General features: G+C 38.6%; 1 protein-coding gene and 1 non-coding gene across 2 annotated transcripts in view; both read left to right on the plus strand.

The window, feature by feature from the left end:
• The window catches only part of POLA1 (DNA polymerase alpha 1, catalytic subunit), a 187,236-nt gene that overhangs the window by 27,100 nt on the left and 144,722 nt on the right, over positions 1-15,414 (plus strand). Inside the window, 6 exon segments of the mRNA XM_054271899.1 lie at positions 160-289; positions 531-650; positions 1,729-1,825; positions 2,329-2,453; positions 4,198-4,347; positions 4,575-4,697. Of these exon segments, the coding sequence (XP_054127874.1) occupies positions 160-289; positions 531-650; positions 1,729-1,825; positions 2,329-2,453; positions 4,198-4,347; positions 4,575-4,697 (745 nt within the window).
• Positions 2,036-2,166, plus strand: LOC128934632 (small Cajal body-specific RNA 24). Its single transcript, XR_008482867.1, has one exon. It is a non-coding gene; the product is annotated as a small Cajal body-specific RNA 24 (non-coding RNA).

Genomic DNA, 15,414 nt, shown 5'->3' on the forward strand with positions numbered 1-15,414 from the left:
GAGTTTTGGGCTGATTTTTCAATTACAAGAGATTGCTATAAAATTCATCAGTCATGTGCTACAGATACCATGTGTTGCATACAGCACATAGGTCTAAAGCCTACAGAGTACAAGGGAGATGGATTTTACTGTACTAGGCTGTGCCCCTTCTTTCCCCAGTGATTCTCCTCGCTTGCTGTTCATGCTGGAAAACACCTGGACAGATGCCAAGTTCATTCTCCAGATCATGTGTGAGCTGAATGTTCTGCCACTGGCTCTTCAGATAACAAACATCTCTGGGAATGTCATGGTACATTTTTATTACTTTCCACCCCTCTCCACTGTCCCCTCCAAACAGTTCCATGTTTTCTGTGTTTGATTTGCTGGGTTTAATTTCTAAACACTAATTTAGAATACACAATGCTGTTAAATTTTTTTGCTCTCATGAGGAGAGTTCAATGTTCTAATCAAGTAATAATGTATCACATTTGAGTTTTGCTGCCAGTGTTCTCTGTGCTTTGCTCTGAGTTCTCTTCTCACCCCCTCTCTAGTCGAGGACAATGATGGGTGGACGATCTGAGCGTAACGAGTTCCTGCTGCTTCACGCCTTTCACGAGAAGGATTACATTGTGCCAGACAAACAAGTTTTCAAAAAGCCTCCACAGAAGCTGGTGGGTCCAGTTTTTCTCTTCCTAAAAATTTTTATTAAAAAAAGGAAAAAAAAAATCTTCCATCTTCTGCATGTTGCAGTTCTGTGGGAACACAGAGAACCCCAAATATAACTCAGATATAACTTAAGGGTACAGCGTATGCTTAATTAAAACATTGGTTTTGTGTGGAGTTCATAATGAGATTGGGACAGTGTAACAGCTTTTCCATTGCAGCACAGATCTATAAAAACTCAGTTCTGAGTTTTTATAGATCTAAGTACAAGCTAAGTACTTGTCTGTGTCAGGAAACAGTAAAGAAGACAATCTGTGTTGTCTAATATTTGCATTTAGTTATTTTGATGAACAGTATTTCAAGAAAAATTTGTTATATGGATGAAATATCCAAAGTTATTAAAAAATTCCTTTGTCTAATACCATTGTAAATAACAATTACATCAATATCTAGATATTTGTTAGTGAGCAAATTAAAATTTGAGAAAGTATTTGTATTTCTCTATATATTGCTTTTTAGTTTTAAATAAGTTCAACAGCAAACTTGAAAGCAAGGATTTCTGTTGATTGTATTGTTGCATCAAAGTAGCACTGGAATTCTAAATGATTCTGAATAGAATTGAAAACTGGGAGAAGAATTCTTACTAAAACATAAGAAAGAATATTCTTTAGGTCAGTAGTAATGTTTTTATTTGTTTTATTCAAGCCCAGCCATTCTGTTTGCAAAACCAACATTTTAATTGGGCAATCATACCACTTCTGGGTCATGAGTTGATTTTTTTCATAGTGTGGACTTCTACAGCCAGTTGTAAAAGGCATTCTGGTGCCATGTTGAACAATGACAATACTTCAGAGTCTTTGTAATCTCTTCTTAGCAGTTTTTTTCCTGTCAGAATTGGTTTGAATGCTGTTTTGACATGTAGAGAGCTTTAGTAAGGATCATGATGAAAACACTATATTTTGCATATATTTTAAAAGGAATTCTGCACTGACTCCCAAATTTGTATTTGACTTGCCAAAAATAACTCCTCTAACATTACAGAAATCTTAGAGACTAGATAATGACTTTTTTAAATGCCATATGTAGGTGGATGAAGATGAAGATTTTGAAGATCAGAATAAATCAAAGATAGGGAAAAAGAAAGCAGCATATGCTGGGGGCTTAGTCTTGGAACCCAAAGTCGGTAAGATGTGGCAATTTTCTTTCTTCAATGAAGTTAGAGACAGGTAGGTTACATTAATACAGAGAGATTGCAGTGGGGACTCTGTGGATGTGGGAGTTTGGTGTTGTGGTTGTGAGGGGAATCTTGTTGCATAAACAAAATTCCCAACATTGATTGTGGAATTGCTTTTTTTGAGGCATTAGGACTGTACATTTATGTATAATTGTCTGATGGACACGTAAGTTTTCTTTCAGTTTCTCCTCTATGTGGGGAAAACTGTACAAGTGTCCTATAGTAACACAGAAGGTATCTGTTCAACTCTGGTGAGTTAATGGGGTTGGATCGTTCCACTTCTGACAGCTTCTGTAAAGGGCAGTGCTGCATCTCAGCAGCTGCTTCAAGGGATTTGGATCGTGGAAATGTGGCACAATGTATTACTATCACTTAAATATTAACTGGGGAGTTGTATGAAGTCCTCTGGGAGACTTGAGTAATTATGACTTCTGTTTTAAACTCTGTTTTAGGTTTTTATGACAAGTTTATTTTGCTTCTCGACTTCAACAGCTTGTACCCATCAATTATTCAGGAGTTCAACATCTGCTTCACCACTGTGCAGAGACTGTCATCAGAAGCACAGAAAAGGGCAGAGGTTTGAGTGCTTTAACTTGTGGCTTAAATTACACAGTCTTAACTTCAGAGTGCTCTCTGTGAATCAGCTCCTTAAGAAACTGTTCTTTTTCACTGGTTTTTTTTTCCCCTTTCACACACAAAAAGTGATTCTTATTTGAAGATGTATATGTTAATTTGTGGGTTGGGACTTTTTTGAATATTTTTTGTCTGTCACCTTCCTTTCTGTAACACTCTTATAGAATCTTGGTAAGTTTTTTGCCATCTATTCTTGGTATCCTCATGAAACAAGATTTTTGCTGAGGCTCTGTGACCCTTTTCAGCCTCACATCCCCCCTAGCAATTTCTGAGCCCTTCTACTGGTTTCATCCTAGCTTGACAGAGGCTTCCTGAAGTTAACCTCCTATTTGTATATTTATGCAGATATACTTAATAGAGGTAGGCAAAAGTCTCATGCTTTCTACAGGAAAGAATAAGATTATGAGCTCAAGCTTTATTAGATATCAGGAAAATTAAGTGTGTGACTTGGGAGGGTGATGTTGTGACTGTGTGAGCTGTGGCACCAGCTTCACAAAACTCTTGGTGTTTAAGCTATGTTAAACACAACTGAAAATCCTCCTGAAGGTACAGTTGGATGTGCTGTTTTATAAGCAGCTGTGTTGGCTCTGGCTTATCTATGGCTGGAGATTCTCATTTCCTCAGCTGTGCTGAAACACTTGTTGATGGACCTGTGTTGTAAACTGAAGCATTGAGATGGTCAGGTCTAAAGGTTAAAGCAGAGGCTTTTATTTTTAACTGGTATCAGCTCCCAGGTTGGAATTAGTTAGTCCTGTAGCAACTGAAATATGAACACAGTAGCAGAAATGAGGAGACAAGTATGTGGAGTTCTGGCAGTAAGTTCCTTCAACTTACCTTTGGATTTTCCCTGCTTTCTGAAGTGTGCTTCAACCTGAAGCAGCTAATTTTGATTTCCCTCACTGTATGATGTTTAATCAGGCTTTGATGTCATTTCTTGTTACAGTTCTCCTCAAACTGCTTTACTAAACCTGCCAACCTCACCATGTCTGTACTGCCCTTCCTTTGCACATTTCTGTCACTTTCATTATGCTTGAAATACCTTTCCATTTTTGCTGTTCCTTCAGTCATGCTAAGAAGGTGCCTTTCTGCTACGTTGTTTTGCTTGGGGTGCAGTTTTTGTTCTACTTTTGTCAGTTATATCATTCAAAGTATCAGTTCCACAGAGCACGTGCTCCTTTTGACAGGTCTGAACACCAAAAGTACTTACATGATGATAAAAAATGGATGGATTTTTCGGCACAGAAAGAATTGCTGTGTGTGTACTCCTTTTTATATTTTTGTATTTATCTATATATACCTAAGAGTGGGAATGTGTGTGTGTTATTTATTTATCTGTATTTATATATATATGTATATATATATGTATGTATATAAATATGTATGTATATAAATATATAACACACATTCTGATAAAAACCAAAAACCTTCCTGCTACTGGTCCATGCCTTCTTTGTGTTTCTCCAAGAGTGAAACAGACTTAAGCCCTGTCCCCTAGCAGGGGCAAAGTAATACTGTTAAACACTGCAAAAAATCTCTCATGCTTGCTCTAAACTGTGCTTTGGGTGCTCTGCAGGAATTGGCACAAGCTGTAGAGTTTTGGTTTTTTTTTTCCCACCAAGCTTTTCACTTAATGCATTAAATCTAATCTTCAAGCAGTAAAATGATAAGCAGCAGTGATCATTTCACAGGTCGAAGAAGAAGAAGAAATTCCAGAGCTTCCAGACCCATCTCTGGAAATGGGAATTTTGCCTAAAGAAATCAGGAAACTGGTGGAGAGGAGACGCCAAGTTAAGCAGTTAATGAAACAGCCAGATTTGAATCCTGACCTCTATTTACAGGTGTGTTTTCTAGGACTCCGTTGATTTTTCCCCCTCTCCCCTTAAGTGCCCTGATCAGCCTTGTAGAATAGAGATGATTAGTAGTGAGCAGTGATTGTAATGTGCTTTATTTGTAGCCCATCACTGCTGCAGACTGTATAAAAAAGCTGTGAATGTAATTGTGAGCATTAAGTTCTGTTCCCTGATGGCTGTGGTTGGATCATTTTTCTGGTTGTGTTTCTTTTCAGTATGATATCAGACAGAAAGCTTTGAAACTCACTGCTAACAGCATGTATGGCTGCCTGGGATTTTCCTACAGCAGATTCTATGCCAAGCCTTTGGCTGCTTTGGTGACACATAAAGGGAGAGAGGTAAGTCATTAAACAGGTTGTACACACATGTAAAAAGGCTGAATGTAAGCCACCTGCTTTTTTTTCATTGAATGCAAGAATGGTTTTGTTCTTGAACCTGCTTTTGATTTCAGTACTCTTAAGTTTATCTTTCTTGTGAAACTGTTTGGTTTCAATGGGCCAGATTGTGGTGACAACAACAACAAAAAATCAAGGCTGCTTTCATTTTCCATTTCATGAATGAAATTCACTTAATTTAAAATCAATTCCCTGAATTTCTAGTTCTGTTTAATGGGCTAGTCTTTGATTTGGTGATATGCTTCAGCTTTGGATGAGCTTGCTTGTAGCCAGACTCTCCTGTGGCCTCATATGACTTCCTGAAACCCTAAAGTTTGTGATAGGGCAAATTAATCATGGAGCCAATGGATTGTGTATCAGGGCTTATTTTTGGAGACTCTTTGTTCCTTGAAGTTTCTCATTAGCCTCATATTTTATTGTAAGAGTTGCACTTGACTTTATAGGCCAGACTACTTTTGCTGTTGGTTATGATGGTGGCTCAATACAGACCACATCAGTTGTGTCCCTGTGAGAAAAATAAGCTTTAATGATCCAAAACATACCACTGATATACATTCATTGTCTTAAAACATAATGATGTTTGGTATTAGTTCCTTATAAAAGAGAATACCAAGCAGGAGTCTGCAAAGGTGCCAGGAACAGTTGTGTCAGGATGGCTGGTCAGCCTTTTGTTGATCAGGGAGGTGGATGAGGTCTCATCCCTGCTGACAGGCTCATCCTCTCTGTGATGTGAGGGCACACCCACTTCACAATTCCCAGCTCAATTGCATTGGGGTGTTTTATTTCTGGTAACACATCTTTGTTTTTAATTATCTTCCTATCTTAAACAATTCTCTAGAGATCCCCGCATTTGTTGTGTTCCCAATTTATGTAAGCACTTTTGTTTAACCTGACACATCTGTTTAACTCAGAAGTAATTTCCCAGTTTGGTAACTGCAAATGTGCCATGCAGCCATGTGAATTCAGAAGTTATTATTTCCTTTAATAAGCTACTCTGCTTGTTGATGGAAGATTCAACCTCATGTTGTCTATGAGGCTGGCATGCAAAGCAGCTTTTAAAAGTGACGAATTCTACTTTTTTCTTTGATTTTTTTGGTAATGATCTCCGTGTGTGATATGGACCACCTGCCACAAACCTGGTATTCTATGGATACTTAAGCTTTTGGCCTCTGTTAAGATGGGGAAATACTTATGGTTTGCACATAGAGTTTATTCAGATTGGTCTGTAATGTATCAGCCATGAGATAACTGTGAAATTCTGGTGTTCCTGCTTTATGTTCCAGAGTAATGGTGAAATGGGGAAATCCTAAATGGGTGCTACAGAATGTGCTAGAGAGTAATTAGAGATGGTTTCTCTTACATAGCTGATCTGTGGTTGGAAAAGATTTCTTACTTCTTAAATTCTGATGGTGCTGGACCTGTGCTGGTTTCTGCACAGGTTGACACATTTGAGTTTTTGCCACAGAAGATGACACGAGGACTCCTTAGTTTTCTGGTTTTAATGTTTTGTTTGTTTGTTTGAAGTTGAAATATCTGATCTGGAAAAGCATTACTTTAAATTTTTATATTAGTCTTTCTATTCATAGGTTTCCTCTTACCACTCAGTTCTAATATAAAAGAAGTAAATGTTAAGTATCTGGAGGTTTGGGTTCTCTGTGAGAAAAGGTTAATTAAAAAGTAACTGTTATGGAAAATTTATGGCCTAAATTTAAATAGCCTTTTCTGATCTGCAATTAATGCCTTTTTTTTATACTGTTGTCAAGGGCACCTGAGTAAATGCAGGTAGGCTTGCAGCAGTCTAAGTGGGAAAAATATCGTGTGGGATGAAAACTGAGCTTAATATTTGCACTAACACAATTACAGTTCAATCGTGAGTCTTAGCAGAATAATTGAAAGTGGGAAATATGTATTTCATGTTGAAGTTGTTAAAGCTCATCCTAGCATCAAGTTTTAATGTAGGTGAGAATGAGTTTTGATGAGTCCTGTAAATGGATGCTTTTCAACTGTGTGACTGACAACCTTTCCACTGAAGCTGTGGGAAGATTCAAGCACTTGATGTGTACCTGAGTACCACCTCTCCTGGACTCTTAACTTCTGTTTGTGGTTTGGAGATGCTGGTGCAGTAAGAGCAGTGGAGCTGCCATGGGGTGCCTTATGGTGACTAAAAATACTTGTAATTGCACATTGCTGTTATAAAAACTTGTGTGACTGTATTAGTGAACTTCTGAACTATATTAGTAGAACTTGGCATGTTCACTTCATTTTGATGGCAGAAGTATTAAATAGGGTGTGGAAAAGCCATTTTTAAAAAGCCAGATTGTAGAAGTAGATGATCCTTGGGGTCCCTTCCAACCCATACCATTCTATGATTCTGTGACAGTGTAATCCATAAAAACTCAGTTCTCTTTGGTCAGTTGTAGAGAGATACGGGCCAGTGCTTGATTTTTATTTTTTTATTTTCCTTCAGGGAGGGAATAGAAATGTAGCAAAGCCTCGCATCCCCGGCCAGGGGCAGGCTGGGTCCAGCAGAGTTTGTGCTGTCTGTGTGCGGGAGCGCCCTGGAGGGACAGTGCGATAGCGGCGGGCGGGGCTCGCTAGATGGCGATAGAGACCTGGAGATCCTTCAGCAATTAACGCTCGTTTTTGTCAGTGTTCAACCCTTGATTATCGGCTTTTCCGAGCGGCTCTTCCTTGTTTTTCATTTGTGGGTAATCTTTAACAGGGACATATCAGTGTGAGCTTGTCAGAATTTAGGTGTCACAGGTAGGCTGCTAAGTTCTGGCGTGTTTTGGAAGAAAAAAACTGCAAAAATTTGCAGTGGAAGCGAGTTAAAACTGTAGCTCAGATCTGTTTGACCATTTTGGCAAATGTAACTATTTTTCTTTTTTGACTGTGAGAAATGCCTCAGCATTTCTCAGTTCAGCAAAATTAAAAAAAAAAATTAAAAATTCTACATTTGCAAGCCTTTGATCAGGAATTTGTTAGAGGGATTCCTGGACTTTCCCCTCCACCCCCCATGTTACTAAACCTTTGCCTGGACATTACTCTTGTTGTAACTATAGCAGTTGCTCGCATGGAAAAGTAATAGGAAAATATTTCATATATTTTTAGCTGTCCTTTAATGTAATTTAACAACTGGAAACAAGATGAGTCGGAGCTGTGCAGGCAGCCAGCTCTGCACCAGCAGGCACTGTGGGGTCATGCCGTTCCAGCCTCTCTAAAGGACAAGCCTTTTGATGAAGTGTCAGTTGTCTGGTTTCCTAAATGCAGGATGCCGTTTGCTGCAGGGTTCTCCTACAGAACAGCAAAGTTGTTGAGAGAATTTCACTGTAGACAGCTTGCTTGCTTATGGCTTTCACTCAGTGCTGAGGCCTTTTCCAGGTACTTGCTTTTTTTTCCTGTATTGTTTTTTGCTGTTGCATATTTTTGCCCAAGCAGACTTGCCTTTGGAAGGAAAACAACACATTTGCTGTTTTCAGCAGTGCTGACAGGTAGACCTGGTGTTCAAATATGCGAAATAAAAGGGGGAAAGAGGCAATTGGGTTAATTCCAACTTTCTCATTCAGATCCTTTAGATACATTCTCAATTAATAATTAGTTTAAGGCCCTGGCAGTCAAAAGGAAAGAATAAAAGCATGTTATTGCTGCAGTCTGGGAGAAGAATGGATGAGGGAGGAGAAAAATGAAGTGGAGAAAGATGAGCTCATTTAAAAAAAATTAAGGGTAGGTAAGCAGGTTAATGGCCGTCTACTGTAATTATGATCTGTAAAGAAATCCAGGCATTTCTTTTTTTTCTCAAGTCTTGTTCATCCAGGGAAAATGATCATCAGCTGCTTTCTCTTGATTGCACCTAAAGCATTGGTTATACAGTCTGCAAGGGTTGTCACGTGAATGGGGCAATTGACAGACTCCTGGTTTTTTCCATGTTGTACTGTGGGAAAAAGAGAATTGCTAAAAGAGGGAAAGGAGCCTCCTCTTGTCTTGTTCTAAGCATGCCATCCATATTTAAACAGGGAATGCAACATCGATGTAACAGTTTTGGAAGGCATGGAACTTGATGGCGAAAGGCGAGGCAAAGAGTTTCTAATTGCTTTTAAATAGGAGAATGGCAACCCAAAATCTTGGGAGAAATAATGCTAAATTGCTGCATTGTCCCAAATGGGAACTGTTGGGGTTAAATAATTTGCCACTGTTGTTAAATTTATCACTGTGTGCGCAACTGTGAGCCTGTGAAAAAGCTGTGTTTGTTACTCTGCATGCTGATATCCAAAACGAGTTAGGGTAGACAAGGAGAGCTGCATACAGTCTGGAACTGTGAACTGGGTACCAAGTAGTAGAAAAATTATGGATAATCTTTACATTTATTGAAATATTATTGGTAGTGAAGTGCAGGAGATGACATCTGGTCTAATACAGAATTTAGCATCTCGAAGGAGAGAAAACGAAACATTTCAATTAAGAAGAATGGCCAGAATATTTTGAGTGAGGAGGCAATTAGTGAGAAGGGAAAAAATATATGTATTTCTTATTTTATTTTGGATGGCATGTTGGTATTTTTTTCCCCTTTGGATAGAAGGGTTTTATTGAATGGGTATTACCAAGAAATGTTTAGGAAGATTGATCAGATTCAGATTGATTGTACAGTAAGTCAGATGAATAGAGAGACCTTTTTTTCTTTTTTTACTGCTTATTTTAAGATTGTGCTATTACAAGAGGTGTGGTGCCTCTCACTTCCTGACTGCTGATTCCTGTGAATGGGTTAGAGCAATTGCATGGCCCCATGGTGAGTTGGATCAGCCTGGTGATCCGAGTTGAAAACTAACTCTAGAGGAAAACCAAATTGATTTCAGTTGGATCAATGGCTCAGTGACTCACTGTGTGCTCTGAGAGCTGGAGGAAAGGAGGAGGCTGGGAAGTGGGGGCAGGCCCAGTGTGAGATGTAAGGGGTCAGGCATGACCAGCCATTTTTCAGCTCATATCTGACTGTGAAACTGTGGGCTTACTGTTAATATGATCACACATGGAGGCTTTCTTTAGTTGTTGTTTTCTTTCTTTTTTACTTTTGATTTTTTTTTTTTATGGTTTCCTATCTTGTATTTTTTTTCCATCCTGCCAAAAGACACAGATTTTTCCATGTGTCATATCTGAACCTGGCTGACCAGGTAACAAGAAGATTTCCTCACGCAGAACTGTGGTAAAACTGAGAACCAGAGGGAAGAACAAGGTCTCTGGAACATTCTCTGTATCTGAGCTGTAACAGAATGTCCCCTTTTAGAAGCTGCATGTGTTGGGTAGAGAGCTGGCACCTCGAGATTAGGAGAGGTAGAAATGTCTCACCCAATCCAGTGGTAACAGGAAAGACTCTCAGGTGTTCAGTAAAGTATTGGGGAATGCACTTGAATCCTGCACCCTCCAGAGTCTGCCATGCTTCAGAATTACTAAAGAAATTCTTTAAACCTGTCTAGTATATTGTGGGGATTAACAAAGATCCTTCATGGCTCTCTTGTAGAGGTGCCTTATTAAAAGGGAGACACAGGAGCACAGGTGCTTCACCATGAAGGTTGAGAGCTTGGGCAGCATGACACCACTATTGGTAAACTGTCTTGGGTCTGTCTTCAAACACATTTGTTTTCCAAACCCCTCTGTTAAGGTCAGAAGAATACAAATGCTAACTGATGTTTTTCTCCAGCCTGCAAGACATGACCACATGTCTTTGCAGTATGCATTTTCTTAGTTCATGAGTAGCTTGCCCAAAAATCCTTGGGGTTTTGAGATTTCTGCAGAAGTTGTTCTTTAGTATCTTATTACCTTACTTATTTGCGTCATGCATTTATCTAAAATTGAATGTTGGCTTGTTCTAGAAACCCTGTGCTTGGAGACCTAGGTGGCAATGAAGTTTTCAAAATAAAAGATACTTCAAATATGAGTTAAAAATAATTTTCATTTTCAAGCACTATTCCTAAGAGGATAAAAAAACAGTCTAACTGAAGTGTCTGTCTCCCACGAGACTTAAATAAATATTCATACTGTCCTTCAAAGATATGACACCTTGATCTCATTATCAGAAATGTTCATATATATATTTCCTGGGAATCTTGCCCACTGTGCAATAGCTGACTTTTTTCACCACAAATTCTATTAGAAGCTTTTAGTTCCATCCACAATGAAATGATCTGTTCTTTTTCCTCTTGGATAAATACTCATTTGTGCCTGCTAGGTCTGTTCTTTTCAGGTAGTGGTTTTAGGATGGTGATGATCCTGCTTTGACTTAGTGGAAGAGGCTGAAAGCTGAGTTCCTTCATTCTGGATAAAATTTTTGAGGATGGCATTAACTGTGATTTTCAACAATCTACCTAAAGGGGGATGTCTAGAAGAAGCCAGACTCTTCCCAGAGATGCAGAGCCTTGCACCAGACAGGTCTAGCCCTGTCTGGGGCCAGAGGTTGGGTTCAGTGATGTCCAGAGATCCATTCAAACCAAAGTTGGTTTATCTCCATCAGTTTAGGAGTTCCTGTAATTCGCATTGAGATTTATCACCAGGGTCAGCAAGATCCAACAGATGAAACTCATCATTTGAATGGAAGAAAACTGGAAGAATAAAGATATGTCAGCAGTGACACTTGTTCTTACCAGGCTGTTTTGGTTTCAGGAGTGAAAAGATCTTGTTTGAGTACTCCAAATGCAAGTTTTGCTGTATAGATTAGGTGGTGTGGTCTATTGTATGTTATGTCCTTTAACCTGGCCTGTGCCAGGATTCATTGGCTTAATTTAGAAGATAAGCATGAACAGCTTATTCTATTTTCAGCACTGAAATATACTTATGGGACAGATGAAATAATTTAAGACCTTTATTTATCTGTGAAAGATGGACTGTCTCTACTGCTGCAGGTACAATACTTTGTAAGGATATAGGAGACTTCGTGGGCAGCATCAGGAATTCTGGTTGGAACAAGGGGCTCTGGAGAAGTAGGTGTAGTTTAACAAGCTGGGGCTGATCTCTTAACACTAGCGAGGAAGGTTGTAAGTCAGGCATGCAGCCTAAGGTAACTTGTTCTGACTCCCTTTGTAGTAGAAAGAGAGCAGTGTCAAAGCTGGATGAAATAAATCCCCCAAATTTTAGAGCTTGATCAGTGATTGAGAGACACCAGCATTATGCTTACTCTGTTGGCTTTCCTTCCAGCAGTTATACATGATGTAATGCAGGAGATGTTTGGGTTGTGTTGTCTTTAGCTACCGACTATGCCTTTTATCAAATACAGGTAAGGTTTCAGAGAGAAGGATTAAATTATATATGTTGATATCTGTTTTGCAATTTGATACTTATTTTTGCTAATTTGAACCACTAGGAATATTTGCTCCTTAAAATCCTATTTCAACACCTGGATTAGTAAAAAAAAAAAAAAATTAAAATACCCATTTCCCTTTACCTTTCCCGTTAATCCTTTTTTGTTTTCATATGTTTTAACTGGCAGGCTTTAGAAAGAGCAAGAGCTTATCAAGCCGTGCTCATCAAAAATATGGAATGATGGGACATCCTTTGAATCTTATTACAGGGTTTAGTACCTGACAGTCATTTCTCTGTGAGCTTGTGCTAGTCTTGGTAGTTACAGGAGACTGAAGAAACTTTTAAAATTTGAATTCTGATGATTGATAAGCTGTGGTTAAAAAAAAAAGGCAGAAAGTGTTAATGCTTTCTCTCAAATTATTTGCCTAGTTCATGAAACAGAGCAGAAATTCCCATGTTTAAACTACTGGAAGTTACCAGATAAGTAAGACAGTGTAATAATCTGCTTTAATTAAGTTCAAGGTCATATTTCCTGAAATGACTGGGTAAGCATAGAGGAGACCTTGAGGTACAAACACTTTTTTTTTTTTTTTTTTAATCCAAGGAAAGTGAAACTGCAGAACAGTTGCCAGGAAGAAGGGTGGCGATTCTAAAGTAAGGGCTCTGCACTTGGGCTGCTTTGCCCTTCTGACTTGTTCTGTGTGCACTGCTGTTTTATTAGGCAATACCACACTTTGCACACTAAAAATTTATTTCCTATATGCTGTGATTTCAGTGCAAATAAAGTTTCCAGTGTGAACTTCAGTTTTCTTCCCTGATGCTTTTAATTTTTTACGGAATATTAAACTGTCGCAAGCTTTGTGCTGGAATTTGGAATTAGTAAATGGTAGACTGGCATAAAAGTATACCAATGTCTTAGTCCTGTGCTGGAGTTCATGCAGCCTTATGGTTCATTTTGTCCCGGTTGGAATTTTACTTGTTGAATCTAGAACTTCCTTGGTCATACCCTTTGATTTTTGGACAAACCAGATTTAAGTCAATGACAGCTGATGTTTTGATTTTCATGTCACTGCCTTCATTTCTTCCATTTCCTCCTCATCTCCCTCAGAACTCACTATCATCTTTGAACTTAGGTAAATACCATTTTTGTATTTGCTCAGAAATCTTTTGGTTTCTCTAAATTGTAATTGCACCTCTGCCTTGATGTTTAATATGTATGGTACCTGGGCTTTTTGCTTCAATGCATAGCTTCATATTTTTCAACTTTGAGTTAGAAGTAGTTCATCCTGGGGATAAAGGAAAATCAATGAGAAGCCTGTACTTAGACTGAGAACCCCTGCAGAAAGCTTTGATTAGAGAAAAGCTTCAGATCTGACTCTTGCACACAATTGTCCATCAGGTCACCAGTCATTTTTACATGTACAACTGTGCCACAGATGGTAGGGATGGAAAAGGTCTGTTCCATGATCTGTTAGCAAAGTGTGTATATACTCACTTCAGCACACACACACCTCTTGGTGATTTTTGTTGTTGTTGTTGAAGGCTGTTGTCCTTCAAGAAGTCACTACTAATTTTAATTTTGCAGTGTTTTGATCTGACTGCTTTTTGTGATCACTAATTTTTAATAGACATGGAAGATGAGCCTGCCTTCAGTAAAATGTGTTAATTGACAGGTGTCCCAAAGTTCTGCATTCTTGGCAGTGGTCCAGGATGACAGAGCAGTTATGACTTAGAAACTGCTATTCCTTCCTGGTGAAAGGATTGGAGGAAATCTGTGGAGTTATTAACTACTAGTCTCTTCTAACAGATTGTGAGAAGATCATTATGGCATCTAATTAGTTGAGATTAGGTCCTTTATGCAGAATGTTTGGGTTTTTTAAAATTCCTTTACATGCTGTCTTATGACTTGCACTATTAGGTTTTTTTTTCTCTTCTCCTTAGTGTTCTGGATGGTTACTCTGAGGATTTGAGTAAGGGATCATGTTCCTGTCTCTGTGTGGTGTAATTAGCACAGCTATTTAAATGTTATCTGGAACCCATTTACCAGATCTGTCAGTTGCTGCTTAGTTCAGTGGAAATGCTTTTATGTAAATCACAGAACAATACTTCTGACTTGTAACAAGATTGGGCTGAATTTGGGGAGCTGAAACACTTCATCCTGGAATAAAAATGTCTTGCTGAATCAAGGGTAGATTATGAAAGCTGCCACTTTTAAAAAGTGTATTATGCTAACATATGTATATGTATAAATTGAATTAGCTATGATACTCCTACAGTGAGAAACTTCCCACTGATTCTAAAAAAAAACAAGGAAAAGCTGACACACATGAAATTTTCCTCCCAATTTGCATGCTAGCTCTTCAGCTGATCTTAGAATATTTGGAATTGAGGCCTGATGGGGTACAGGGCAGATGCTTTCCTTCTACTTTCTCATAATTTCTTAATGAAAGTAGTTCCTTCTGTGGCCCAGAGCTAGTTGCATTTTATAGGGATCTACTGGCATTTATAATTATTTGATTACTCTTAGGCTTCTGTTGAAGATAACCACATTTTTTTTTATTTCATTCAAATAAAAATGACCTTCCCTTCCCTCCCACCCTCCTTCAGTGTGCTGGCCTTTTGTCATCCCATATTTTGGAGGTAGATTTTGAACTTGAGGAAAATAATTATGGAAATTTTTCATCTTTCATATATGAGCAGCTCATGTAGTTCTGGGTTTTCTTCAGAAGGATGGGTGTCTGACATGGTGACCAAGGAAAGATTAATTAACTGTGGCTTTTGTTTGTCTGTCTCAGTTTTCAGCCTGGACTGTAAGCTTGTGTCACTTTGCTCTGTTATAAATACTGTGTTAAATTACAGCAATTTTTTTAAGAAACTGTTTGATTTTTTGCCAGGGATTCCTGAGCCATTTAGTAAGAGTTTGAGGGATCCTATTCCTTCTCTGAAAATCAGTGCCAATTTTGGACTGTGCAGCTGTCCCAATTTCCTTTTTATTAGTTTTCACTCTAGGAATAAATTTTTGTTGTCTGATGTTTATTCTATTAGCATATTTAAAGTCAGCTATTTCCTTCCTCTGCCTAGCTCTTGCTTTACTTTTCTCCCCTTTAGATTTATTTTTTCTTAACATGGAATAAAGAGATGGATCTTCCAGAGGAGATCTGATGGTAAAGCAGTCTGAAGTGGCATTTATGTGCCTATTCCAGCAATGATCCTTCTGTTATTCCATACAGTACTGCATAGCTTTTGGCTCAGCTGGCCTGCATAATGGGGGATAGCCTCCCTGCTAAGCCAAGCAGCTCCTCTGTGCTTTGAAGAGCACGTCAGGCATGTGTGGCAGTAGATTATCACAATTATCAAGTATCAGCTCTGACTTAGG

The sequence above is a fragment of the Melozone crissalis genome, unplaced genomic scaffold (assembly GCF_028551555.1).
Source record: "Melozone crissalis strain CALT ecotype California unplaced genomic scaffold, PUWL_Pcris_2 ptg000013l_1, whole genome shotgun sequence".
Taxonomy (NCBI): domain Eukaryota; kingdom Metazoa; phylum Chordata; class Aves; order Passeriformes; family Passerellidae; genus Melozone; species Melozone crissalis.